This window comes from Peromyscus californicus, unplaced genomic scaffold (assembly GCF_007827085.1).
Source record: "Peromyscus californicus insignis strain IS unplaced genomic scaffold, ASM782708v3 Scaffold_8__1_contigs__length_139910024, whole genome shotgun sequence".
NCBI lineage: Eukaryota > Metazoa > Chordata > Mammalia > Rodentia > Cricetidae > Peromyscus > Peromyscus californicus.
Genome location: NW_026294606.1, coordinates 107,064,955 through 107,091,463, shown reverse-complemented (window position 1 = coordinate 107,091,463; position 26,509 = coordinate 107,064,955). Strand labels below are relative to the sequence as shown.

Here is a 26,509-nt window from a genome sequence, read left to right as displayed (position 1 = left end):
GTGGGGTCAGTCTAGGGACAGGGGTCACAGATTAGTCCTGAGGCATTGGTCAGAGCTCTGGGGACATCTCTTAATCCTGGGCAAGAGGCAGGGGTTCACCTGGGGCTGGAGTAGTCCTGGAGTAAACCATTGAAACCTCCTGCCTCACCCCAACAGTGTCCAACTGAGTGACTCCCCCCTGCCTGCTTTCTGCAAGTGTGCTCATGTTCTCCTGTGGGTGAGACCCAGAGTGGTGTGGATCCTGAACTAGGACAGAAGGAACCATTCCCAGCTTTAGCTTTCCTGTCCCTGCCTCAAGGGGTCCTCAATACTCTTCTGCCTATCCCGAGTGTAGGTGGCTCATGCACGGGGACCTGAGTGTGCTCACACATGAATGGAGAACACAGATTCACAAGACTGTGCCCCCCCCCCAGCACAGAGGTGTCCTAAACACACACAGGAATGACTCCTGGAAAGACATTCTTTCACCTTACCTTCATAGTTACCCTAGGGTTTGCGACTGGTAGGTTCTTGGAGACCCAACTTGCATTGACCCCAAGTTCTCACCAGTAGCTCAGATGATGGCCTTCTTCACAAGTATCCTACCAAGCCTCCAGACCTACTTTGTATAACAGGAGAGGGGGCAGGCACAAAGGGGCAGGTGTGCTCATTCACGCGTGCACACAGAGATGTGCGGTCACAGTACAGTCATCCTTTACAGGGTCCAGCCTGGCTCTCTGAGCCTTTATTATTGGTCAAAGAGCTGCCATTTGGAGTGTTCCCATGACCATCCTGTAAAGTCAGTGCTCAGGCTTTGGGGACATGCCTGGTGACAGTACCTCCACTCCGGAAAGACGAAGGACTTTTACTGTCTCGGCCTCCAGTGTATCTTTGGCACTGAGTCCTTTCTCAGCAAGTTCAGATGGAGCTGGGACCAACCTCCCAGCTAGGGCTGCTTGGATCACTCACACTGCCGCCTTCAGGGGCACACTGTCTGCTGGCTGATCCAGATCCTTCTTCCTTGCCAGGGCCAGGTGGGTGAAGACAAGAATGAGGATGAAGCCTGAGGGGCCCGAGAAGAATGGGTAAGCCCTTAGCAAGGACGAGAAGGCACCTCACTAAACTCCTTGTCATTGATGCTGATTCTCTACAACATTTTCTAGACAGTGTCCCCATGCTGGGTATGAATCCTAGTGTTTAATGGAATCTGAGTGGGTGGTCTGCTCTACTCTTATATCACCAAGATCAAAGCATGTCCCAGTCTCCTAAGCCCCCTTCTCAGGAGGCTGAGGCAGGAAGATAATACGTTCAAGGCCTGACTAGGCTACAGTGAGTTCCAGGCCAGCTGGCAGTAACTTAGTGAGACATTCTTTCAAAATAAAAAGTTTTTTTTTGTTTTTTTTTTTTAAAGGGCTGATCCAAGTGGTAAAGATCCAATTGTCCTCTACCCCCCAATTCTCCTCTCTCTCACACACATTTTTTCTGGAGTTAAATTGGATAGAGTTCATGGGAGAGCCAGTGAGCTGTTCACATGGACCTCCAAGAGAAAGACACCTCACAGAGCCAGCGAAGGAAACCACCAAAGAACCAATTTATCAGAATAAAGAAGTAAAGGGGATGGAGAGGGAGACTTGAAAGAATTAAGCTGGACTTCTCTGCCACAGGCTGTGTAATCTTGGACAAGTCCCCTAACCTTTCTGAGTCACAGTGGCCTCATCAACAAAGTTGGGAGACAGCAGGATCAAACTCCAAGGCTGTGGGAAGGACTCCATCATGCGCTTGCGATAGGACCCCACGCATACGCAATGAATGATAATGTGATAGTAAATGCTGTTCCCTGGGGTGCCCAGGATGACTGATACCTAGGACAGTGCGTAATGACTAGGAGAGTTAAGGGATTCCTTTTCCATATCTGTGGACATTATGGGGACAAGGGACATTATAGAGGTGGTGGCTCCAACCATTCATCACCCTCACCCATGCAAGAGCTCAGCCTCCATTACCTATCGCTGCCAGGGTGCCCAAGAGGACACCCACTGCTGACAGCTTCGTAGGCATTCCCTTCATGCGGCCCACCTTGCGCATGCATTGGCCCTCCACGTTGCAGCGACACACGATCACTGAGGCGGGGAATGAAGATGAGAGTGTTAGAGGGGACTCCCAACTGCTTGGAACCTCCTGTCTGGAAAGCTGACTGATATATGTTTTTGTGCACACCTATGTAGGTTTGTGTGTGTGTGTGTGAAGGTGCATATCTGTGTATGTGGCAGGACACACACACAGATATGTTGGCTCAGATATGCAAGCGTGTATAGGCATGTGCTGTCTATATGAGCATGCATGATGTATACCTAAGCTCTTTCGCGTGTACCCTGACAGCTCCTCCAGGAATTAAAGATGCCAGTTTTGGGCTGCACCCAAGTCCCAGCCTCACCTTGGACCTGGAGTTGCCACATCTGGGCATCATGGTGGACAACCACAGGTACCATGTATTCACCTGGCTCTACCCAGTGCAAGGCCAAGGTAAGATAGGCGTGGGAATCTGTTGGGTTGCAGAAAATGATTAGGGTCAGTAGCCTGGACAGGCTCCATGAGAGCTGCTCCCTTACACCTAACCCTACCCCAACTCATTTCCAAGTGAGCCTACCCTCCACAGCCTCGTTCCCTTCCCCTGCTACATACCATTGAAAGGCTGGAGGCGCCAATCCCGCTGCACAGTGGGGTTGGGACCAAGAGCAAAGCTGTAGGGACCATGCTCATTGGCCAGGTCAGGGTCCTCACTGGCCCCATTGACAACCACACCATAGTCCTGGCGGGGTGTGCAGAGGTGTCTGCTGGGCCCAGGGGCTAGAGGCAATGCTGGGACAGGAGAGGCCTTCAGGAAATGGACCACAACGGTAGCAGAAGTGCTCAGTCCTGGCTCATCTGCATTGTTGGGGGTGAGGGTAAGCCCTAGAGAACCTGGGCTGGTCTCCATACACCCCACACAGCCCGTCAGTCTTACTCTGCCACTTCCTTCCATACTTCTGCATCCCAACCCCTTATTCCCACCCTGTCATTTCCCATATCAGCCTCTTCCTCATCATGTCCTTCATCCTTTCACTATTCGAACAGCTGTCAGAATCACCTGTATCTTTCTCAAGGCCAAATCTGTCTCAGTATTGACGCTACCACCCAGACATGTCTTGACCCTGGGAGAGTACATCTCTTCTGACTTCCGTGGAGCTCCTGAAGTAGCCTTCCCGACATGCCCTCCCAGGGCCAGCTGCTTATCCTATTAAAGTGCCCTTAACAGTTTCCTACACCTGTCCCATCTCCTAGCATTCCTGCTTCAGACAAGGCTCCTGGCCCTCCTTCCATCTTCCTAATCTAGCACTCCCTGTCTTGTCTGTCCCTGGAGTTGATACTCCGAGAAGCCCAAGGGAAATTCTGAATGGCAGGCTTGAAGGGTGAGTTTCATATAAAGTTTCCAAGTGGAGCTATAATCCCTTGAGAAGACTCCGCTGCTGCTTGATCATACCTGTGTCTTGGGCCTCCACAAGCACGGTATAGGTGTCCCCAGGCCTGGCACCCTGCAGGGACTGGGCTGTGTGTACCTCCCCAGAGACCTCCTTGATGCAGAGCCAGCCCTCTGAGTCATTGACCAAGGAGAACCTGGGGCCCAAAGAAGAAGCTGTGTTTGGGGAGGCCCTGGAACAATATACAGGTTCCTGCCCAGAAACTCCCAGGATGGTGTGGCCTTCTGAAATTGTGTATCCTTTCTGTGATTCAGGGGCAACAACAGTCTGGTGAGCCCAGCTGGCCAGTTTCAGAATTTGTTGGTGATGGGAAATTTGAACTGTAGGTAGGGGAAGGATTATCAGAACCTGGGAAGCAGGGCGGAGTCTGGTTCAACTTCATTTGTTCCAGAGCATCCTGCCATGAAGTCTGGAGGGCTCAGACCCAGGCACAGCTTCAATCTGGTGGGGCTCCCTTAAGGAGGAATAATTAGAGATGCCATGGGGGTCTAAACACTTCCTCCATGCCTGCCTACTTCATCCAGCCCTGACCCTCCAGGAGTCAGAACCTTGGCATTCATCATAGTTTGAGGAATAGTCTAGGCCACACACAAAATGAGTTTCTCTGAGGTGTTGAAGTCATCCTTGGGGAGCAGGAGAAGTCTAGGTAAGAGGCAGGGCTTTTCGCTCACCTGAGGGTTCTGCTCATGGGCTCTGAGAGCTGGATGGTCAGCAGGAGGGAGCCAGCTGGGGTGCTGACTGGGATGCTGGTCTCATAGCTCTCCTGGTCCAACTTGAGGGGTGGTATCACCCTTTCCACCAATATAGTCACTGTGGCTGTGGCTCCAGGGCCTGGGTCTGGGCCCACCAGTTCCTCCACGTTCCGCACTACCACTATCACCTTGTGATGAGGAGCTGCCTCATAGCTGAGGTTCTGGAACCAGTGAGTTCTAGGTCACGGTGTGGGTCAGGGTATGGCACATTTGTGCCCCTTCCCCACCTGTCCACGTCCTAACCTTTCGGAGTCTAAGCTGGACATGATCAGAGTCTGGCTCCCAGGCCAGGTCAAAAATCCCTTTCGGGTCTCCTTCTTCAATGGCAAAGTCCATAAGGCGGAAGGCTGGCTCAAGGTCAGCATCAGTGGCCATAAGTGTGGCCACCAGAACCCCTGGCTTCACATCCTCAGGAAGACTTATAGGTCCAATCTGGAGAGATGGAGATGTTTGGTAAACACCACCAGTGCCCTCCCAGTGATCTCTATAGCTCTGTGTCAGCTTACCTGGGAAGTGATGAATTCAGGGGCATGGTTGTTGATGTCTGTGATCGTGACTGCCACCTCACATGTGCTGCTGAGGCCTGATGCAGGGGAGGGATTGTTGGTGAGGTCCCAGTAGGAACAGAGGGGAAGGGGCCCAGGTTACCAGCAGGGTACTTACCACCCTCTGATCCTGCTAAGTCAACAGCCAGCACCTGAAGCAGGATGTCCTGGCCGGCGTGGAGTGGGGCAGTTCCCAGTGTTACACTGCCCGAGGTAGAATCTAACTCGAAGGCTTTTTCTTGAGCCCCCTCCTCAGGCTCAGGGCTCAACAACTGATACACAATGTGGGAATTAGGTGATCCAGGGGCATCCATATCCTCTGCTGACAGTGTGATCACTTCAGTTCCTGGAAGACAACACCCCCACCCACTTCCTGAGCTTGTGTGTGTGTGTGTGTGTGTGTGTGTGTGTGTGTGTGTGTGTGTGTGTGTGCGCACATAGGTGGCTTAGAACTCTGAAGCTACACTCACTCCAAAGCAGCAAGATGGGATGGTCTCTAGGAACTCTACCCTTCCCTTCCCTCCCACCTGACAAGGCCCATAACCCACCTGGGGGGCTGAGCTCAGGGATGCTGACTGTTGGGTCATGTGGGGAGCAGACAGGTGCATTGTCATTCTCATCCATCACCACCACCTGCAACTCCAGGGGTTCTGTGTAGTCCTCACCACGGGAATTCTGAGCTCGTACTTGGAGCAGGTACTGTAGTGGGCAGTGGGGAACTTCAGATCAGGGCCATGGGTAGCTCCAGACTGGAGTGGATTGAAGCTCCTTTTGGTGGCTGGCTCCAGCTCTTCAGGGCTGTCTTCATTGCCTCAGCACCTGTGGGGGATGTGACAAAGCCCCCTCCAGCCTGCCCTGTGTTTCCCTCTCTCCTCACTCACCTCAGCCTGGGCCTCTCGGTCCAGCTCCGTGGTTACACGGATCCTCCCCTCCGCATCCACATTGAAGGGTCCTGGAGGCTGGCTCTCCAGTCGATAATGTGCATCCCCTCCATTCCAGTGCACCTGTGAGGGGGATATAACATGAAAGCATTTCAGGCTGAGAGGCAGGAAAGGATCTGTGCCAGCCCTTATCCCCCAACTGATTGCCAAGCAAGGAGCCTGGGCCCTGAGAGCATGTGGCTAGCTACTTGTGACAACCTTACCCTGCTTCAAGCCTGGACCTTTTCCAAAGTGCCTAAATGACCAGGTTATTCTATTTTCTGCTTTCTCAGTCTGGGCCTGACCCCAAGGCATTCCTAGAAAAGGCCGGAGACATTCCTCGCTTGGGTGACAATCCCCACGGCAGTGGAAGTTGGCAGCCGTTTTCCCTGAGGAAGCCTTAGGCAAGTTGGGGATGTCAGAACACAAACCCACACCTACTAGAGAGTAGCACGTGATGGACTGTATGCTTGGTCCCCAGGCCTGACTTCTCGATTTATAGTGGGAAGTATATATTTCAGGAAGAAACGGGAGTCAAGTTGAGTCCTTGGCACTCCTCCCAAGTGTCCACGTGACTTAGGCCCAGCTGTTCTAGCCATGGGGTTACTTCAGCCACTGATAGCCACGTCTCACCTGGGCAATGCTGTGTGGGTATGCAACTCTGAGATTCTCTGCCAGGTGAACAGGCTCCGGGGGTACCCAGGTGCTCTGTACTATGGAGATCTCCACGGTGGCAATGGCCTGGTGGCCTGAGGCCTGGTCGCCCATGTCCTTGACCTGTACCAACAGCTGGTAAGGCTCTTCAAGGGCATGGTTTAGGCTGGTGCTTCCTAGAAGGGACAGAAGGTGAGCTGAGCATGGACCCAGGAAGCAAGGCCCAAAGCATCTTCAGCCAGGACCAAACAGAAAGCCAAGCATATTACAGGTGTTCAAAAGACTCTTACGGGGCTGGAGAGATGGTTCAGTGGTTAAGAGCACTGGCTGCTCTTCCAGAGGACCCAGGCTAGATCCCAGCACCACATGGCAGCTAACAACTGTCTGTAACTACAGTTCCAGGGGATGCCCTCTTCTACAGGCACCAAGCATGCATGTGGTAGCTAGACGATCAGGATGGGGAGGAGGGCAGACAGGTAGAGGAGAGGAAGAGGGAACGATGGTTGACTAGGTGGGAATTTGGATATGAAAACAGGAGAGTGTGGATGAGCAAGTGTTGGACAAATGGGCTGCACAGGTCATTTGGGGGCTAGATGAGTGAAAAGGCGGCTGGCTGGATTAAGGTATGAGTCACTTATTCATCTATCCCTAATTCGTACCTCTGAGCTAACTTGCAGAAGTAGATCTATCTTGATATAATTCCTGAGGTATCTTAACTATAGCACCTTCACCCATTCTTATCTGTTCTCCATCTATCCCATGTCTAAAGTCGCACAACCTAGCCTTGGCCTCTGCCTAGAATGCCCTTTTCTTTTACCTCAGCTCCAACCCATCCATCACTTACAGCTCAGAGGCCCCTTCTCCAGAATTCCATGACATGCCCCCTGCCCCCCCCCCATCAAACCAGTTCATGCTTACCCTTGGGACTAAGGGCCAGAGCTCCTAGTCGAGGGTCCAGCTGGAACATATCTGGTAAAGGCTGAGCTGGGGACTGGCTCAGGATGTGGAATCGAAGGTCTGAATTAGCTGTGCCTGGTGCATCCCCATCAGAAGCCTCAAGGAAGAGGAAGGGGATCCCTGGGGTGGGGATACACTGTAAGGGGTGGTAGGCACAGGAGCACCACAGGTAAGGTGGTAGGCTGTGCCTCCCCTGTCTCTTCTCAGAGCTTCCTTCTATGCTCATCATTGCATCAGGGTTCTGGAGGTGAGCCTGTTGTTCATCCCATTTCCCAAGTGAGCAAATTGAGACCCAAAGCAGATGGAACTGCTAATGGGGTTGGAGAGCACAGAATGGGACAAACTTGGGGGACAGCTTGGGCCCTGCTGATTTGTCAATGGTAACTGTCTCTTTACTGTCTGATGTCTTATCAGTGTCTACCTGACTTCACCACACATTGGATGCCCTTGTCACTCACCAGGCCTGGTGCCCTGGCTCAGCCGAGCTCTGTAGATGGCCTGGGAGAATTGGGGTACCTGGTCATTCTCATCTTTCACATGCACAGTCACGAGCTGTGGACCCCATAAGACATGTCCATCTTCAGACTCCAAGGTGACCTGGCAAGAAGAGGTAGTTAGGACCGGGCAGTGGTGGCGCACACCTTTAATCCTTGGGAGGCAGAACCAGGTGGATCTCCGTGAGTTTGAGGCCAGCCTGGGCTGCAGAGTGAGTTCCAGGATGGCCAGAGCTACACAGAGAAACCCTGTCTGGAAAAACCAAAAAAAAAAAAAAAAAGGGGGTAGTTAGTTCCTGGCTCTGTCTTGCCTCCTTGCCCCTATACCTCACTCTGTCATACCTGTAGGTGGTACTCTGCTTTTTCCTCCCGGTCCAGGGCCCTTGTTGCCATCAGAAAGCCAGAATCTGAATCCACAGCAAAGGAGTCTTGAGCTGCTGTGCTTGAGTCTCCTGATAGCACAATCTGGCCTTCATTCCTCCCAGGGGGTAGTGGTAGCTGGTGGGATAAAACAGAGTCAAAAAAACTAGGGGTTGGGCTAGACTCTCAGTGGTTCTCAACCTGTGGGTATTGACCCCCTTAGCGGTCACATTTCAGATATCCTACATATCAGATATTTACATCTGATTCAGAACAGTAACAAAATTACAGTTTTAAAGTAATGACAAAATAATTTTATGGTTGGGGGTCACCACAACATCAGGAACTGTGTTAAAGGGTCTCAGCATTTGGAAGGTTGAGAACTACTGGACGAAAGGATAACATCTTTACCTACAGGCCCCATTTTAAATATGGGGAAACTGAGTCTCAGAAGGAGCTGGCATCTGCCTGGAATCTCAAATCCAGTGAGTAAACCTTCAAAGGGAGAGCTTTTCCTCTAGTACCTGATACTCCCCAATACTCCCTGACACCCTCTGTCTGAAGCTGGATCTCTTCACCAGTGTTTCTTTTCCTTTTTAGACAAGGTTTCATGACATGGCCTAGGCTGGCGGCAAACTGTTCATCCTCCTTTCACGGCCTCTCCTGTGATTACAGGCACACGCCACCACACTCAGTACCAACCTTTTTATTCTTTAACTCAAACTCCGCTCTCCTCTGGGACTGAAATCTTGTTAGCTACTTACACTAATCCATGCATTATGTAGAAAGTCGGAGAATCAAATCAGGAAAGAGAACAGACCCTGGAGATAGGAGAAGCATGATATTGGAGGGAACGGGAAACCACCCTGCGCTCAGGCTCACCTTGCTTATGTAAAAAGGGAAATTTCCACCGTAGTTTTCAGGGACTTCCACGTGCAGCTCTGCAGGCTGGGCCTCGGTGGTGAGAGCCTATGGGAAATTCTCACCTTGTTCACAGGCACTGGCAGGAAGAGGGAATTGCTGCCTCCCCCCTCCCCCCAGCCTACCAGTTCTTACTCCATCCACCCTTTGTAGGCTTCCTGCTTCCACAGCAGGCCCATAGCTCTGACTACCACACTACTCTTGTGGCTAGTGTGATGAGTCTGGGTGGGACTGGGGACAAGGGTGCTAACCCCCAAGGTTTAGATCTGAAGGGAGAGGCAGGGCCCAGCTCACCTGAATAACAGAGAGGCAAAGCAACCACAGCCAGGCAGAGCTCATGGTCAAGGTGAGGCGGAGGGACATGGAAGTGAGACTCTAGAAGGTCAGGAAGAAGAGTTCTGTCCTGTACACATGGCCAGAGGGATCTCATTATAGACTAGTCTCCTCTTCTCCTCCAGTGGCCTGTGGTTCTCTGTTGCAAATGTCCAGCTCCTTCCTGCTATAGCACCCCCAGCCCCCTCGGCTCCCAAAGTGGTAATTATTTAGCAGCCCGCTGAATCACAGAAATTAGAAGCTAGACAGACTACTGTCACTTCCAGCAGCCCCATGTTTCAGGCAAGGCCTGAATGGCAGGGCCTGGCCAAGGTCATGGAGGACTTGACCACAAGAGGATTCATTCTGGAACAGAGGACTTCTGGTTCAGGCCTTGGAGATTATCCCGTCTCCCACTACCACCCTCCAGATCCAGACTGCCCCTAGGGCCGGACCTCTGTCCTCATTTTACATTTGGCAGGTCTCGGCATGTAGCTAAGAATGTACAACACTATCCACTGCCCTCCGCAAGATGGATCCCTGAGAATTCTTACAGAGACATCTGAAAGATAGGGCAGTGCCCCTACTTCCATTCTCAGCCCTGCCCACCCAAGAGCTCCCAGCCCCTCACCTACTGATGCCCAAGCCTCTCCTTGGTCCAGCTGCCAGGGGAGAGGGATCCTTCTTCAGGGAGCTCTGGCACGTTGGGCTAGGTGGGGCAGGGCAAAGTGGACACTTAAGCAGGTAGGCAGTCCGTCCACGCTTGCTCAGGAGTGGAAAATGCCACTGGGCCCACAGCAGAAGGCCTGGCCCTGCCTAGTCCCCTCCCTCCCCAAGTTACTTATTGACTTTGGAAAGCTAGGACTGCTCAGCATCCGTGACTGCCAGCCCTAGGAGGTGGGCAGATCTTGGTCTATCACTCCCACCTTGACACAGCCCAATGAGCACTTCTTGGCCCTCTGGGCTTGGACACAACTTCTTTTTTCTTTTTTTTTTCTTTTTTTTTTTTTTTTGTGGCTTCAGACCTGGCCCCACTTCTCTGTGCAGTGGCATCTGTAGCTAGATTTCTGCAGATACTGTTCCTTGTGCCTGGGATGCTCTTCCCACCCTTCATCAGGGTAGTAAGTACCTACTCATGTTTTAGCAAAAAGCACAGATAACCCCTTCTCCAGGAAAGCCTCAACCTTCCGAATGCTGAGAGCCTTAAATACAATTTCTCACGTTGTGGTGACCCTCCACCATAAAATTATTTTTGTTGCTACTTCATAACTGTAATTTTCTACTGTTATGAATCATAATATAAATATCTAATGTGCAGGATAATATCTGATATGAAACCCCTGTGAAAGGGTCATTTGACCCACAAAGGAGTAGTGACCCAGGTTGAGAACCACTTGTCTTTTTTTTTTTTTTAAGGATTTATTTCTTTATTATGTATACAGTGTTCTGTCTGAACACCAGAAGAGGGCACCAGATCACATTACAGATGGTTGCGAGCCACCATGTGGTTGCTGGGAATTGAACTCAGGACGTCTGGAAGAACAGCCAGGGTTCTTAACCTCTGAGCCATCTCTCCAGCCCAAGAGAACCACTGTCTTATGCTAACAGGCTGGATTAGGAGCACCTCTGGTAGTTCTGCCATTCCACACCATGAACTGCCTTTACTGATGCACAGAAGACACCAGCTTGACTCCCATTTATTAGCCTGGGAGTCCCTCTGGGAGGGACATCTGACCTTGTCCTGCCCCCAAGTACTTTTAAGTGGCTTGTGGCACTTAGGAACTGAGAGTGTAACCCAAAGAGCAGATGACCCCAAGTAGGTGTTAAGAGCTCTAGCTCATACATCAGTGAGACCAGTGGATTGGAACAGAAGCCTGCGAGGTACCCTGAAGCTCCCCAAGCCTCACATTGGCTCCTGAACCCTGACAAGGGTGAGGCACTGAACTGTCTCATGCTTCTAAGCAGAAAGAGAATACTGAGCTAGCTCAGGTGTCTTTGAGGGGGTTCCAGGGATGACCAGGGCCTCCTCACCTCTCCCACAAGGCCCACCAAGGAGACCCAGCAGAAGTTTTGTTTTCTGGGAGTCTTGTTGAGGGGAAGGAGATCCTGGTCTCCCACCTTTTGCTGTCCTTCAATGTTTTGTGGTTTCCCCTGAGGAGTTCTCATGGTGCTTTTCAGGATGGAGGCTGGGCCAGGACAAGCTGAGTATCTACTTTGGGGTCACTGAGGCACCCAGTTTGGATTAGTGCTATGTGTGGGGCTGTTGAAGAGGGTCTCATGCATATTGAGTGCTTACTAATCAGCACCCAGAACTCTGAGCATATATCTCTGTTATTTTACCCACTCCATTGTGAAAAGGGAATTGTCTTCTTGTTATACACCGGGGTACAGAGAGGCCAAGCAGTTTGCCCAGGGCCTGGGTTGCTCTTCAGGTTTGGGGACCTCCGCCTACCATGATAAAAGCAAGATTTCCACGTGCCTCACTCTGTATGTGTGTGTGTGTGTGTGTGTCTGTGTCTGTGTCTGTGTCTCTGTGTGTATATGTATAAGCAACAGAAGCTTTGAGCAGTTAACACTGCCTGGCTGAGGATGTGGGGGAGTCTCAGAGGTTCCCCTTCACACACACACACACACACACACACACACACACACACACACACACACACTGAGGAGTTGCCTTCAAACCTCTTTTTGATATTGAGTGAACTACATCCAGGGTTCTAACCAGTCCTCAAGGGCTCACAAGAGTTTGTGGAATGAAGAAACATGTGGGCCCTTGTCCCAGGCTGCCTCCAGTCTTTGGAAATGAACAGATCTATATGGCAATTCCCCCACTCAGCCACTTCCTACCCATCACCAGTGGCAACACTAGTTCTTGAAAATATGTGCAGGAGTCCTCCTTATCCATGGGGGACTCCAAGACCCCCAATGGATGCCTGGACCGTGGATAATACCAAACCTTTTATATACTGCATTTCTTCCAATACTTGCCTTTTCACTTTCTGAAGCATTTCATAGTCTCTCTTTGATATATATAAATTGCCAGGGCCACTACTCTATAAATGTTATCTGGTGACTAGCACTGTGATACTAGAAAAGTTGTTCTGATAACTGAGATGGCTTCTAGGTGACTAACAGGGGGGTAGCACATACAGCATGGATACTCCTGGCAAAGGCTGAGTCACATCCTGAGTGAGACAGACCTAGATGGCTTAAGATTTAATCACATCACTCAGATCATTATCTAATTTAAAATTTATGAATTGTTGATTCCTGGTACTTTCCTTTACATATTTTTAGACTGTAGCCAATCAAGGGTCACTGAAACCACACACACACACACAAGAAACTAGGTAAGTGGAGACTCCTACAGGTGAACTCCAATGCTGTCACTGTGACAGAAGGATGAAGGAGGGGCTGAGGGGATGGTTTAGTTAGTAAAGCATGAGGGGCTGAGTTCAGATTCCCAGCGTCCATCCAAAAAGCCAGGTGAAGCTCTTACCATTTCAGCACTGGGAAAGTGGAGACAGGGGAATCCATGGGGCTTGCTGGCTAGCCAACCTATCCAACTGCTAAGCTACAGGTTCAGTGAGAGACCCTGTTTAAAAAGAATAAGGTGGAAATGACTGGGGAAGACATTTGACATCTGCCTTTAGCCTCTGAATGCACACTAGCCTGTGCACATGCACACACAGCCACACACAGAGAGACACACAGCGGGGAGGGAGGGAAGGAGGCAAAGAGAAAGAATCTTGAAGGACTGGTGAGCTCAGCTATGCAGGAGGCCAAGACACTAGTATTGTAAGTTCTAGGCCAGCCTGGGCAATTTAGAGAGACCCTGTCTTGAAATGAATTGGCCGAGGATGCAGCTAAGTGGGAGAGAACTTGCCTATAACATATGAGGCTCCAGGTTCTGTTAAAAATAATATAGGGAGAGTCATATGCTCCACTTCTAGGCGGGCTTGGATGGGTGGATCAACAGTGATGGCACACAGGGACGCATCCCTACACAGATGTGAAATTTGCATTCCAGACAGGGAGAGCTCTAGGCAGCTGTCCTAGCGAAAGACGAACTGGTCAATGTGTTAGCAAAGGCATGCATCCAGTAAAGGACGCTGAGGCCCTGTAGGATAACTTCAGCCAGGAAGTGCAGAAGCCATCCGTGCCTGAGTGTGCCTCCCTCAACACCTACTCTTAAACACCAGCCACCTTACGCCATCTCTGAAGTCTTTCCCTCCATGTCCCTACTTTCGCTGGTTTCCACCCCTTGGGAGGGCCAGGGCAGGAATACTGCTGCAGAGCCCAAGCCCACAATCTTGTCAGGCTGTGAGAGCCAAAGAAAAGTGTGCTTCCTGGGGCAGCCTCAGTTTCCCTTTATGGATGGAAAGGCAATAGAATCTTCAGTCAGCTAGACAACGCCAAGCTCCAGTGTGGAAGGGTCTAGATAGTAGGCTGGGAGGGGTTTTGTCTCCTGCTCCTTGAACGTTCCTCCTAATCACCTGTTCCCTCCACTATGCTGGCTATATCCAGGCCCAGCATTAGGACCATCAAGACCACACACTAGGTCATGTGGACAGGGAGCCCCATCTCTCAATCACAGCATCTCTTTCTGCTCTTGACACCACTATGAAAGAAACATACTCAACAGCCCTGGCTTGTCAGGAAATAGTCTTTATTACAAAAATCTGCATGTAAACAAACAGCAACCATACTGAACAGCCTCACTCCAGGGCACATATACCCACACAGAGAAAGGCAGAGTCCTGTCCATGAGCTGGGTTCAGGCTGCTTGGTATGCACGTGGGCCTGCACATGCATCTCCATAGGCCCAGGCCTTACTGGCCTCTTGGAGTTGCCTCCCTGGTCAGCACTGCCTGTCTGTCCATGACCATGAGACAGGGTGTGCACAGCTGACAGCTCTGGGAATCACAGAGCATGGGCCAGCCCTGGGGCATCTAGAGCGGTTGGCTGGGCCAGCCCCTCCACCCATCCACTGGCCCACTAAGCGAGGGGCCCAGGAGGCCTTAGAGAACAGAGAGGTCATGGCAGGACTTGGACTTGGCGCGGAAGGCCATCTTGCGGCTGTTGCGAGCTACGATGCGGCCCAGAAAGCGTTTGGCCTTCTTGCCAAGGCTCTCCCGTCGCCGAGTGCCAGCTTGCCGCCGGGCATTATCCTCTTTGCTGTCCCTGCGAAGGCGTATCTGGCGCACGACACCCTCGAACAGGGCCTGGACGTTGTGATGCAGTGCTGCTGATGTCTCGATGAATTTGCAGTCGAAGACCACTGCGCAGGCCCGACCCTCTATGTGGTGGGGACAGACATGTGCCAGTAAACAAGGAGCAGAGGATGCTATCTCAAACCCTGGCCATATCTGGCAGCTACAGTGCAAGAGTTCTCTAGTAACAGAAGAAGGAGCCTTAGATCCTTTTTAGAGACACAGAGACCCCAGCCCCTGTACTGAGAGCCCCAAACATTGCTGGGCCGCTTGGTAGGCAGAATGTGCCTCCAAAGTGTATGGTGGCCCACAAAAAGGAATTCGTTTATTTAAAACCCAGTGTTTAAAACATATTCTGTAATAGTGGATTAAGGCAAATGAAAACGATTTGACAGTATGTTATGATTTGCTGTTATAAGGAATGGCCCGATGGTCTGGGGTGGGGACAAGGTCACCAAGTTTGAAGTACTTGGTACTGTAGGCCACAAAGGAGGATGCTGAAGCCTGATGAGAAGCACCAGGCTTACTCCAAGAATGGTGGGGCCTGGACTCAGGTTTTGACCTCCTGATTCTCTACATGTTCTTCCATTTCTTCAGTCTCATTCTGTCAGGCATGGACCTGAGGAGCAGTTGAGGAGGGAGCTTGCGTGCCTCAGTTCCCCTAGCAGATGTGGCTCTTCCTTCCCCTTTGTTTTAGGCCTTTGGGAGCCCGATGGACCAGAAGCATCTCCCTCACCCTCCAACACCAAGTTTTCTTCCTGAACATTTTTAGCCATTGATGATCCCCAGGGACTCAAGCTGAGTCAAGACTAACTGGCCCACAGCCCAGTCAGGATCTCCCTCCCTTTCCTGACCCAGTGCCTGCTTACCATCCACAGAGACCTCACGAGAGCGCACCAGGTCACTTTTGTTGCCCACGAGGATGATGGGCACATTGTCTGTTTGTCGTGCTCGCCGCAGCTGGACCCGAAGTTCGGAGGCTTTCTCAAAGCTCCCCTTGTCTGTTATTGAGTATACAATGACGTATGCATCTCCCATGGCCATGCAGTGGCCAGGCAGCCAGCAGCCCCCATCCTGGAGGGGGCACAAATATACACACAGTCCTGTAATTCCCGGCAAGACCCTTCTCCAGCTTGCTTCCCCCTCTTTCCCTGTGACCCAGCCTGCAACCTACCTGTTCCCAAATGTCATAGACCATGAGTGATGCCTCTTCTCCATCCACAGTGATAGAACGATCATATGTGTGCCCTAGGAAGGGAGCCAATAGCCAAGTTATCAGTTGGCTGTCAAAAGTTCCCAGTGTCCAGTTCCTCTTCTGACCACACCTCCCACTTCTTTTCAGAGTCTCCTGATAACTCTCTGCCACTAGCAGACGGTTGCTATAATCAAACAAAATGACATCCCTGGGAGCTAGGGGCTAGAGGGCATGGAATGCTTGACCTCCATCTCTATGTTCCCAAACTAGCAAAGCACTGGGTGTCCGGGGCTCCCTGCCCTCCTGCTGCCCAGGTCTAGGGTGGATGTGATCACAGTGGCTGGAGTTAGCATAGTGGCTGTCACCCCCTGGAAACCTTGGCCACCTAACTTTCCTCTCCTAGAAACTTCTGATTTTGTTCCTGCCAGCCCTGGCAGGCAGGAGTATCCTGCCCCAAGCCACAGAGAAGTCATACCCAGCGCTCAACTCTTCTATTCTGGGCACTTCTTCCCTATCAAGGGCTGGCACATGGGAAGGGGAGAGGTTGGGGGTAGTAAGTAGGGATTTGTGGTGGCTATTCAGTCCATCTTTGACCCGGAAGTAACACGATTCTGAAAGCGCCTTGAAATTTCATAGTGTTTGCCACTTCTAGTCCAGGTCCCTTGCCTCCCAACTATCTTTTCCTAAACAGCTCAATTCTCTCACCTGCGGCTTCGGCTTCAGGCCCGTCCTCTATACCACCAAAGATGCGCGCCAGGGCGCTCTTGCCCACACCAGGCGCCCCAAGCAGCAGCACCTTGTAAACGCCCTCCTCCGATCCACTCCCTCCCGAACTGAGAGAGTCGGAGGAGCCTTCGGGCCAGTCCAGCCTCTGCCCCTGTGTCCGAGTTCCCGCTGCAGTCGCTGCTAGGGAGCCCGGGGCCAGCGCCGCCTGAAGGTCTCGCTCGTCCACCGGCATGCTCCTGCGGTGCAGTGGGGGTGCGGGGCCCCAGGGGGTGCTGCCTCGACGGCGGTCACGCTCCCTGCCGGTGCCGCGGCTCCCTCCGGCTCCGCTGCCGCCATTAAGGGTCATCGTGTGGGACGCCGTCTAGGGAATCAGGAATCGGCCGGAATGGCAGCTCTATCGCGGGAGCAGGCCAGTACCCTGGAGTCAAGAAAGATGCTCAGGACGCAGGACTTGCCCAAACCTGTTGCAAGGTCTTCACGCCTTAACCAGTAACCCAGCTAGACCTACGTCCCCATCCATCCCCAGCCCAGATGGTGTATGTGGTCCACCCCGCTTCGCCAGGACACTCACCAACTCTCACGGACTCCGTCAGGATTTGATTGGCGCTCCAGCACAGTCCACTGGGGGATCAGATAGAATCCACTCGCAGATCCCTGTTCAGAAAGACTCGGACCCTTGTCGCTGTCAAAACTGCAGCCTTTTTTTCCCTCTGCTACCTTAGCCTCACAGCTGGCGCTGGGTCGCAGCTCTAGGGCCGCCTATTTAAACCTCCACCAGCCTGGCTCCCGCCCTCACTCCTACCCCCGCTCCCGCCCCCGCCCCCGCCCCCGCCCCCGCCCCCCCTCTCGCTCCTGAGTCCACGTCCCAGGTCCACGCTGCTGCTGCGAGGCTGACGCATCCATCCATCCATCCGCCCCCGGGAATCCCCCACCTCCTTTCTAGGACCTCAAACTCGCCAGGGCGGGGCAGGTAGCTGGGAAGAGGCGGGGGGGGGGGGGGTGAGGGCGTGTGGATGGGTACCGGGGTGGGGTGGGGATAGGAGTGTGTGTTGAGGCGGGTGCACGGGGCGGGAGATGCATGATGGAGAGGCTGTCAGTATTGGGTAACTGGACCTGTGAAGTACAACTCCCTCTGGAGAAAAATTAAGACTTTCCATTTAAGAATGAACCAGGCCTGTTACTCAAGCCAGCAGACTAGTTATAGACTGGACACACTCATAGTCCACGGCACCCATTCCTCCAGGTATGACCCTAGCTCGAATTTAGAGGGTCCTAAACTGGCATTTCCAGCTTCAACACTTAGTCCTTCCTATTTCAGTCCTTGTGCTGAGACTTAAAGAGTCTCCCCAATGAGACTGCTCTTCATGTTGAAGGTTGGTGTTGTTCACCAATCCCTGGGGTTCCTTAGAGGGTTATCAGGGAGGGCTCGTGCCACGCGGGTTAGTGGCATCTTCTGTTAGAGCCTACTAGGTGGAGGTGTATGCTTGTCTCCTGGAAAGAAACTACAGAGCCAGAGAAAGGAAAACACAAACTCAAGTCCCCTCCCTAACTCTGAGCATGCCAAGCAGCTGCCAGTAACTGCTAAAAATAATCTAACCCTGGCCCTAGCCATTTTGTTTCTGGGCATGAGGTTGCCCAGAGTCGGGAAGATCCAGGCTGATTGTGAGGAACTCCAGAAGGAGCCAGCCCCTTTATAGTCTTCAAGTTCTTCCAGCTTCCCAGCTCCATGCTGGGCTTTTTGCTGGTAAACATCTCACCCAGAGAGGGGCATAAATGTGGGTGTGGGCAAGGGTTAGGGAAGTTTTCAGGCACCAAGCCCCAGGGCCTCTGCTCAATAACTCACTTCATTTGTTGCCCTGATCCATACCAAGTACCTGTGTGCCAGACCCTTTTATCAACGGCAAAAGCAGATGTAGTGCTTCCACAGCCTTGGAGTTCACCTTTCTTAAACAGTGGGCGAGGACTGGGATAATCTCAGGGGGAAGGAGAGGTGACAGGATGGGCAGAATATCTATCTAGTTCTGGGTCTGCCTCTCCCAGCTCAGGGTTCCCAGCTCTGAACTGGATATCATGGCCTATTCCTTCCCTCCTCATCTCTAGAGTGAAGACTGGGCAACTGTGTGTGTGTGTGTGTGTGTGTGTGTGTGTGTGTGTGTGTGTGTGTGTGTGTGCACGTGCACATCTGCTGTCTGTCTCTGTGTCTGTGTACAAGCTGTGACGTACTTTGGGACAGGGACTTGCTTTTAGACGTTTGTGATGACTGTGGTGGGGGCGGAAGGGCATCCATTTGGGGCTCAGGTGACATCATACATAGATGGTCCTTAGTGGGCCATAGCAGGTTGCCATGGAAACTTGAGCCAGACTTTCTGCTGCTGTATTAGTCTCCTTGGTAACATCTAAGAAGGCCTTGAATTGAGGAAACTGACTAGGGATAAGGTTAGGGAGTTTATGATGCAGGGTCCTTCTTATTCTTAAGGCCCTCAACGTAAGCAGAAGCTGAGCCAAGGCACTTGATTATGTCTCCTTTCTATGAAGGAGGGATCTTGGGAGCCTGGGAAGCCCATGCTGGTTTTTGTTTCTTGGATAAGGCTCAGTGGGAAGAGGGAGTTAGGGGCTCCAGCCTCTTCTTACAGGACAGAAGTCTCTAGAGTCAGCGTACCACTTCCCATCAGGAACCCTGGCTGGCTGTTTATGACACATACACCCCCATGGCATGCACTTACGGTGTGGCTGGAAAGAACCCTGAGGTGTCCAGGACGGTGTCTGGCAGAGGATGGCTGTAGGATAGCTGTAGACCTTCCCAGCAGGGGCCATACAGGGAAACAGGGCTGACTTTCCCCTTTGGTAATCTGAGCTTTTGACCTCAACAGTGTATCTTCTTTGCCAAGGCAACGACATCCACACAGAGCCACTCAGACCCCAGGCATTCCTGTAGTTATGCCAACAGGCCAGAGATCATCATCACAAGCCTAGGTATAGCCAGGAGCCCCACGGTCCAATATCAGGACATGACCTTTAGACTATTTCCTGCTACACTCCTGCCACCTGGTTCTCTCAGCTGCCCAGAAGGAACAAACTGAGGTTGGAACCAGCTCTGTACCATGTTAGCAGTTTCACCCTTGTTCGTTTGTCCCAGATGAGCCTGTTTCCTCCTGTGTAGACCAAGGATAATGTCTCCCCAGTTCTGAGAAATAACTAACATGAAATGTGGAGGTTAAGTCATTGACTCAAGAGTGGCGCATGCAGTGGCATATTGGCTCAAGAGTGGCATATCTTAGCAGGCACAATTATATTTTCATCATCCTTGGTTGGATGGGGCAGGTTGAGTGAATCGCTGGACTGTCTCTTGCTTCTGCTTCAATATCTCCAGGATGATGTTCTGTCCTGAGGAAGGTCAGAGATCCCAGGAACAATGCAGATTACACTTCTCTGTTACCTAATCCCACCTCTTCCCTACCCACTCCCTCAGGTGACTAAATGTTGAAAAGAGCACCTGGCTGGTCTGAGGGTTCATCTCCATTGCCAGTTTGACTGTATTTAGAATTGTCACCGAAACTTCTGGGTATGTCTGTAGGTGTTTTTTTTTTTTTTTTTTTTTTTTTTTTTTTAGAAAGGTTTAACTGAAGAGAAGACCCATCTTGAATGGTAGCATCATCCCATGGACTGGGATCCAAGACTATAAAAAGGAGAAAGTGAGCTGAGTACCGGAATTCATCTCACTTGGCTTCCCAATTGTTGGTACAACGTGACCAGCTACTCACGTGCCTGAAGCCATGCCTTCCTTACTACCATGATATATATCCTCAAACTGTAAGCCAAAACAAAGCCTCCCTTCCCTCAGTTCTTCCTAGTCATGCATTTTGTCACAGCAACGAGAAGAGTAACTAATATGGCTGGACTTCAGCATTCCCAGACCTCCTTACACCACAGCCCTCTTGCTTCAGGGGACTGAAGCTGTACTAAATGACTGTGTCCCAGACCCTTTTGTCAAGGGCAGGATGATGGGAGAAAATAAATGGAGCTGAGTGTGTTCCTATGTGTCATCTATTCGCTGAGGCAATCTCATTTAGCGGTGATTTGTTATTCTCATTGTGTAGACATAGTAACCAGGGCTTGAGGGATCACAGTCCAGAAATAGCAGAGCTAGATATATGTGGTGGAAGGTCTCAGAGATGTTAAACTTCATCCTCCTCCAACCACTACTATGCCTTCACAGAACAGCTGGAGTTCCAGAAAGTTCTTTGGATGCTGGTCCAGTATTCACAGGTGTTCTGCAGACAGCCAGTGGTCAGGCATAGATGAGTCAAGAATTTCAAAGTGGGGCTGGAGAGATGACTCAGTGGTTAAGAGTGCCAGCTGTTCTTCCAAAGGACCCTGGTTCAATTCCCAGCACTTACATGGCAGCTTACAACTGTCTGTAACTCCAGTTCCAGGGACTCCTACACCTTCACACAGACATACATGTAGGCAAAACACAAACATGCATATAAATAAAAATAAATAAAAAATTTAAAAAATGTCAAAGGGACTTAAATGCTAGCAGCTTGATGTCTTTCACTACTATGGCCTGGCCACCAGGAAAGCCCATCAGAATGACTCAAAAGCAACTGCCTAATCTGAACATGGCTGACTACAGATACCACAGCCACCTCAGACAGATGGGGCTTGCCATGCCGAGGTTTACATGTGGTGAGGTCCACAGCTTGGGAAGGATCTTTGGGCCTAATCACCCTGGTGGGTCAGCCTATCTCTCTGAAACATTCAGTTCTTTCACTTGTGAAAATGGAGGACCAAAGTGTCTGGTTAAGATAGGCCAAGGGAAAGTAACATGTGCAGTCCCAGAGATCACCATGACTATCCCCATGTCAACAGATGAGAAACTGAGTGATGTGGGCTGGCCGATGGCTTCATCTTCTTGGTCATGGATGGTCACATCCAGCTTCTCCACTTTTTAGTCATCAGGTTGGCAAAGCCACTCCTCCTAAGAATGAACCAAGAACAGTAGGAGCTGGTCTGGGATGGGCCCAGGCCTTTCCATTGGAGGCAACAGCAACCCCTGCCAAGGGGGCAGTATTTTTATCTGTAGCTGCAAGTCTTTAGGATATTCTAGATCACTCCTCACCTGCAAACTGTAGATAAGGAAGAAAAGCAACCACCACACGGAGTAAGGCGATTTGCTGAGCTGGACATGGTGGCACAGGTGTATAAACCCAGCACTCAAGACTATGAGTCTGAGGCAGCCTGGGCTATACAGTGAGTTCAAAGCCAATCCGGGCCACACAAATAGTGAGACCTTGACTCAAGAAGCCAAAACAAACAAATGAACAAGTGAACAATTTGACAGCTCTTAATGGGCCTAAGCTCTCTGATGAGGATCCATCCATGAGGACACCGCCCATAGTTATGTTTGGGCTCCAATAGGGGTGGGCATTCCCATCAGAGGAAGAGATTGGAGCAGGAAATCTAGAGGCAGTCCTGGGAAAGAGCTTCCAAATGGCTAAGATCTAAGACCAGTGGTCTCTCTCGAGGTGACAAAGTGCACGCTGGGCACTGGGCCAACAGGAGGCAGAGGCCCTAGACAAGGGTATATCACTTTATAGAGCTTCTCTCACCTAGCACCCGGGGTGACAGAAACCGCTGGAAGGACTGATGGTGAGGATTCCCCAGGATCTTTTCAGTAGAGAAAGTGAGTATTACTATTTTGACCTAGGGACCAGGCCAAGCATCACCATCAGTGGACAAATAGGCATGCTACCTACAGGTTAAATGTCACAGCACACACACACCACCACCACTCCTGGCCAAACCTCTCAAACCTGAGCTCATTTGGGCCTTTAGACTAACCTCCAGTAGATAAAGAAATGCATCACATGGTAGGACTCTCTAAAATAACTCACCTGGATTTTTTTTGTGTGTGTTTGTTTTAGTTAAGATGTACAAGGGTGGGTGCTATAGCCTGGATCTGAAAACATTCCTAAGGTCCAAGTGTCAAAAGCTTATTCTTCCAAGTGGAGCTACAGGGAGGTGGTAGAGGTTGTGTCTAATGCGAGCTCATCAGGAACAAGCACTTGAAGCACAGACTGTAACCTTGGCCCGTCTTCATCCTTTTTTCTCTGTCACATACTCTGCAGCAATGTGCTGCTTCACCACAGGCCCCAAAACAACAGTACCTATTACAGTGGACTGCAACCTCCAAAGCGAGCCAAAACAAATCTCCTTTGTAAAGTTTTTTAAAGATGTATTTTGTGAATTTTGCGAGTATGTCTGTCTATGCATCACAGGCATGCCTGGTGTCTGCAGAGGCCAGAAGAGGGCACTGGATTCCCTGGAACTGGAGTTAGAGATGCTTGTGAGCCACTATGTGGGTGCGAGTAATCAAACCTGGGTTCTCTGCAAGATGAACAAGTGCTTTAAACCACTGAGTCATCTCTCCAGCCCTCTTCTTCTAAAAAAATAGCAATCAAAACCTGATTTATTTTTTGTTTATAGGTATGTGTTTATATGCCACATTGTTGAGTGCCTGCAGACAAGAAGAGGGTGTTGGATCCTCTAGAGCTGGAGTTACAGGTGGTTCTGAGCTATCTGACATGGGTGCTGGGAACCAAATTCAGGTCTTCTAGAAGAGCAGTACATGTTCTTAACTGCTGGCCATCTCTCCATCTTCTTTATAAATTAACTTCATGTATGTAGCTATGGAAAACTGACTACCAGTGAGAAGGGGAGAGAAAATCTTAGAGGTTAAAGAGAATCAAACACAGCATAGAGACATTGGCAAGGATCTAAGTGCTCTTTCTGGAAAACTCATACATGACTGGAGACTGGATACTAGTTTGTTTTGTTGAGACAGTCTCATGTAGTAGCCCAAGCTGACCTTAAACTCACTATGTAGCTAAGGATGACCTTGAACTTCTGATCCTTTGGCTTCCACCTCCCAAGTGCTGGAATTACAGGCATGCACTACTGTTTTCAGATCAGAATGGCTCAGTTTTTTGGCCAGGTAAAGAACTGGGTTATACAGCTGTGGTGGTGGTTTGAATGAGAATGGCCCCTACAGGCTCATACTTGGTTTCCAGTGGGTGGAACTGGGAAGAATTAGGAGAGGTGGACTTGCTGGAGGAGGTGTGTCACTTGAAGTTTCAAAAGACTCACACTATTCCTAGTATCCCTCTCTCTGACTCCAATTGGTGGGTTAAGATGTGAGCTCTCAGCTGTTCCTGCTGCCATGTCATTGCTCTGCCCTCATGGACTCCAGCCCTCTGAAACTGTAAGCCCTAAAATAAACATTTCTTTTAGAAGGTGCCTTGGACATGGTGTCTTACAACAGCAACAGACAAGAAACCAAGACAACAAACTTATCAATTTAGGACATCATTTTTTATGTTTCTGTGGGTTCCTCTAGAAATAGTTCTGTAAACACACACAAATAAGGCCAGTATTACAACAACCCATTGGTGGCTTGGCTATCCAGGTATATTTATATATTTCTTCAAAAAAATTTTTTTTACATTTGCAACTTTTGCTAACTGAAACACTGGAAGAACTAAAAAAAAAAAAAAAAAAGAGAGATTTATTTTTATTTCTTTGAGATTGGGTCTCTGTATAGTCTTAGTTATCCTGGAACTCTCTATGTATACCAGGCTGGCCTCAAAAATCAGAGATCTGCCTGCCTCAGTCTCCTGAGTGCAGGGATTAAAAGTGTACACCACCACATCCAGCTTACCAATTTTATGTGTATGAGTGTGTGCCTCATGCCTATGGAGGCCAGAAGACAATGTTGGATCCCCTGGAACTGAAGTTACAGATGGTTATAAGCCTTCATGTGGGTGCTAAGAACCTAATCCAGGTCCTCTGTAAGAACAGTAAGTGTTTGTAACTGCTGAGACATCTTTCCAGCTCCACTGAGAGAAATCAGAAATGATGGGGCACCTCATGGACCTACCCTTCATAGGCACCTACCACCACTATCCCCTCCGCAACCCCAGATGACTCCATCATGAAAGATGCTAAGGCATGCCGGGAAATGGATATAAATTAAGGGTTTATTACAAAATGAAAAATGTTAGTTTCTCGTTGTCAGTGATTCAAAAACAAAGCCACAAGCCCTTCATGGAGCTGAGGCCAGGACACCTGTGTGCAGGCTGGTGGTCAAAAGCCAGGCTCATGAGCGGGCTGACAGACACTGATTAACGACCTCCAGCAGGTGGGTATTCTCCAGGGCAGCTGCCACTCGCTCCTTATCTGCAAGCTGTTTGTTCACTAGGAAGGAAAGAGGGGTGGGAAAACAGGGTTAAAGGAACTCCAGCAGGGCTTCTAGCCTCAGTACAGATTACATCTCTACCAATAAAGGTCTCTTATCACCTTCCGAGGACTCCAAGCCTTCATCAGGCTATCCTTATCACCTGTGCCCATACTCTTTTATTTGTCAGGAATACCCCACATACCTCCAGGGACTGCTCAGTCTGCGCCAGTATTTCCTGAAGCCTGACACAATGTCCGTGGGGAATATGGAAGGGGAGTTTATGGGAAGCAGGAGACTTAAGTCAGGCCAGTTTGGTCTAGGCTGTAGTCTGGCAATTTTATTCACTTAGACCCCTAGTCCTAACCTCCCTTATATACTACTGTAGCAAAGGGGAAGTCTCATACAGTTGGGGACCTAAGGGGGAAAAAAAAAATCAACATCCATCCCCACCAGCCCACACTAACCTGCATGCTCCGAGGCATGGGTCCCAGGTGTAATGTGCACATCCATCTGGGAGAAAGACAACCCGGGCCTGAGCACTTATTCATCTGTCCTTTTTTTTTTTTGGTTCCCTTCCCTCCAGACACGACCTCCATATCATCCTTTCCAATCACTCCTCTGGATTCTGGCCCTTCTGTCCTACCCCAAGCCCACCTGCAGTCAATGCACTTCTACCCAAGGACCTGGTTAGCTGCTGTTGCCCCTCTACAGCTGCCCTTTCTGCCACACTCCTCACTATTTTCTGGAGAATTTCCTGTATTCTTGTCACATCGGCTTGGCGTTTCCTCGCAGTTCATCTCTGCGAGTTGGGATCCTTCCAGTCTCCACTCTGCTGTCCCCTCTCCTCAGTAGCTGTTTCACCCTTAGGCTGGACTCCAACTGACCTTGAAACGCTGGGGAAGGGATCGAAGAAGCTTGACTTTGATGGAAAGGCCAATAAGCGTGGCCATGCTGCAGTGTGGAATGGTGGGTGTGAAAGCCACTGCCACTGTGCTCTCGGGGTCGCTAACCTGCATCGACAAGGGAGACTGTAAAGATCACATGACCGCCCCCAGCACAGAGACCCTCCCTTTAGTTTATTGATTTGAGCAAGTTACCTAACTGTCATGGACTTCAGGTTTAACATCCATAAACTGGAAAAACACCCTCCCCACCCCAAGATCCTCTTAGGTGCTTGTGAATGGAGAACGCCGGCCTCTAATGCATAATGGAACCTTTTAAACTACTTGAACAAGCTCTCACTCTCTGATACTGTTGGTGACTCACCTGAATCCGAACTTGCTCTACTACGTTCAATTCCTCCAGTGTCAGTGGATGCTCCGGGTCATTAATGGAGCGAATAAGATGTGCCAAGTGAAGGAAAAGGGACTGACTCTAAGTTTCGGCCCATTCAGAACCTCGGCAGGCATGCCTGACCGGGACAACCCTCCACCAGCGTGTTGCACATCACTTCTTCCCGGTACCCCAAGCCCCCACCGGCCCGCCAGCGCCCAGCAGCGGCGGATATCAAAGATCTCGCGGGCGTCGATGCTGTCCGGCACCTGTTCGTCTTCCTCCCCCGCCGTCACTGGACGCTCCCCCGAGCGCTCATAGATGAGGGGGTTGGCGTTCTCTAGGAGCCCGCCGCGACCCCCGCCGCCGCCACCGCCGCCGCCGCCCACCATCCTGGAACTGCGGTTCCCACAACCCCCGGGTGGTGTGTACTTCCGCTCCTACGGCGC

General features: G+C 50.7%; 3 protein-coding genes and 1 long non-coding RNA gene across 8 annotated transcripts; 1 reads left to right on the top strand and 3 right to left on the bottom strand.

Moving 5' to 3' along the window:
* Positions 1-944: 944 nt before the first annotated feature.
* On the bottom strand, positions 945-9,439 carry Cdh16 (cadherin 16). Of its 5 annotated transcripts, none has more exons than XM_052729173.1 (17): positions 9,395-9,439; positions 9,062-9,148; positions 8,162-8,317; positions 7,784-7,922; positions 7,287-7,445; positions 6,348-6,544; positions 5,676-5,798; positions 5,343-5,493; positions 4,913-5,140; positions 4,756-4,832; positions 4,493-4,681; positions 4,169-4,410; positions 3,498-3,633; positions 2,662-2,785; positions 2,414-2,521; positions 1,983-2,099; positions 945-1,042 (listed from the first exon to the last, which is right to left on the bottom strand). In XM_052729173.1, exons 1-17 carry the CDS (start codon positions 9,437-9,439, stop codon positions 945-947), a joined length of 2,376 nt encoding a protein of 791 aa, XP_052585133.1. The 5 variants fall into 5 exon arrangements, with proteins under 5 accessions (XP_052585133.1, XP_052585130.1, XP_052585131.1 ...); XM_052729170.1 differs by having other exon boundaries at positions 2,662-2,904; positions 3,500-3,633; XM_052729171.1 differs by having other exon boundaries at positions 2,662-2,838; positions 3,500-3,633.
* A 4,628-nt stretch (positions 9,440-14,067) lies between these two features.
* Rrad (RRAD, Ras related glycolysis inhibitor and calcium channel regulator) lies at positions 14,068-17,332 on the bottom strand. The gene is made up of 5 exons (XM_052727870.1): positions 17,121-17,332; positions 16,529-16,967; positions 15,803-15,876; positions 15,498-15,702; positions 14,068-14,714 (listed from the first exon to the last, which is right to left on the bottom strand). Exons 2-5 carry the CDS (start codon positions 16,893-16,895, stop codon positions 14,437-14,439), a joined length of 924 nt encoding a protein of 307 aa, XP_052583830.1. The 5' UTR covers positions 16,896-16,967; positions 17,121-17,332; the 3' UTR covers positions 14,068-14,436.
* Positions 17,333-17,413: 81 nt separating this feature from the next.
* LOC128103446 (uncharacterized) lies at positions 17,414-20,579 on the top strand. The gene is made up of 2 exons (XR_008215692.1): positions 17,414-17,519; positions 20,160-20,579. It is a non-coding gene; the product is annotated as an uncharacterized LOC128103446 (long non-coding RNA).
* Positions 20,580-24,570: 3,991 nt separating this feature from the next.
* On the bottom strand, positions 24,571-26,473 carry Ciao2b (cytosolic iron-sulfur assembly component 2B). Its single transcript, XM_052727848.1, has 5 exons — positions 26,296-26,473; positions 26,055-26,134; positions 25,673-25,798; positions 25,253-25,298; positions 24,571-24,805 (listed from the first exon to the last, which is right to left on the bottom strand). The coding sequence occupies exons 1-5, from the start codon at positions 26,450-26,452 to the stop codon at positions 24,708-24,710; spliced, it is 507 nt and encodes a 168-aa protein (XP_052583808.1). The 5' UTR covers positions 26,453-26,473; the 3' UTR covers positions 24,571-24,707.
* Positions 26,474-26,509: the final 36 nt, after the last annotated feature.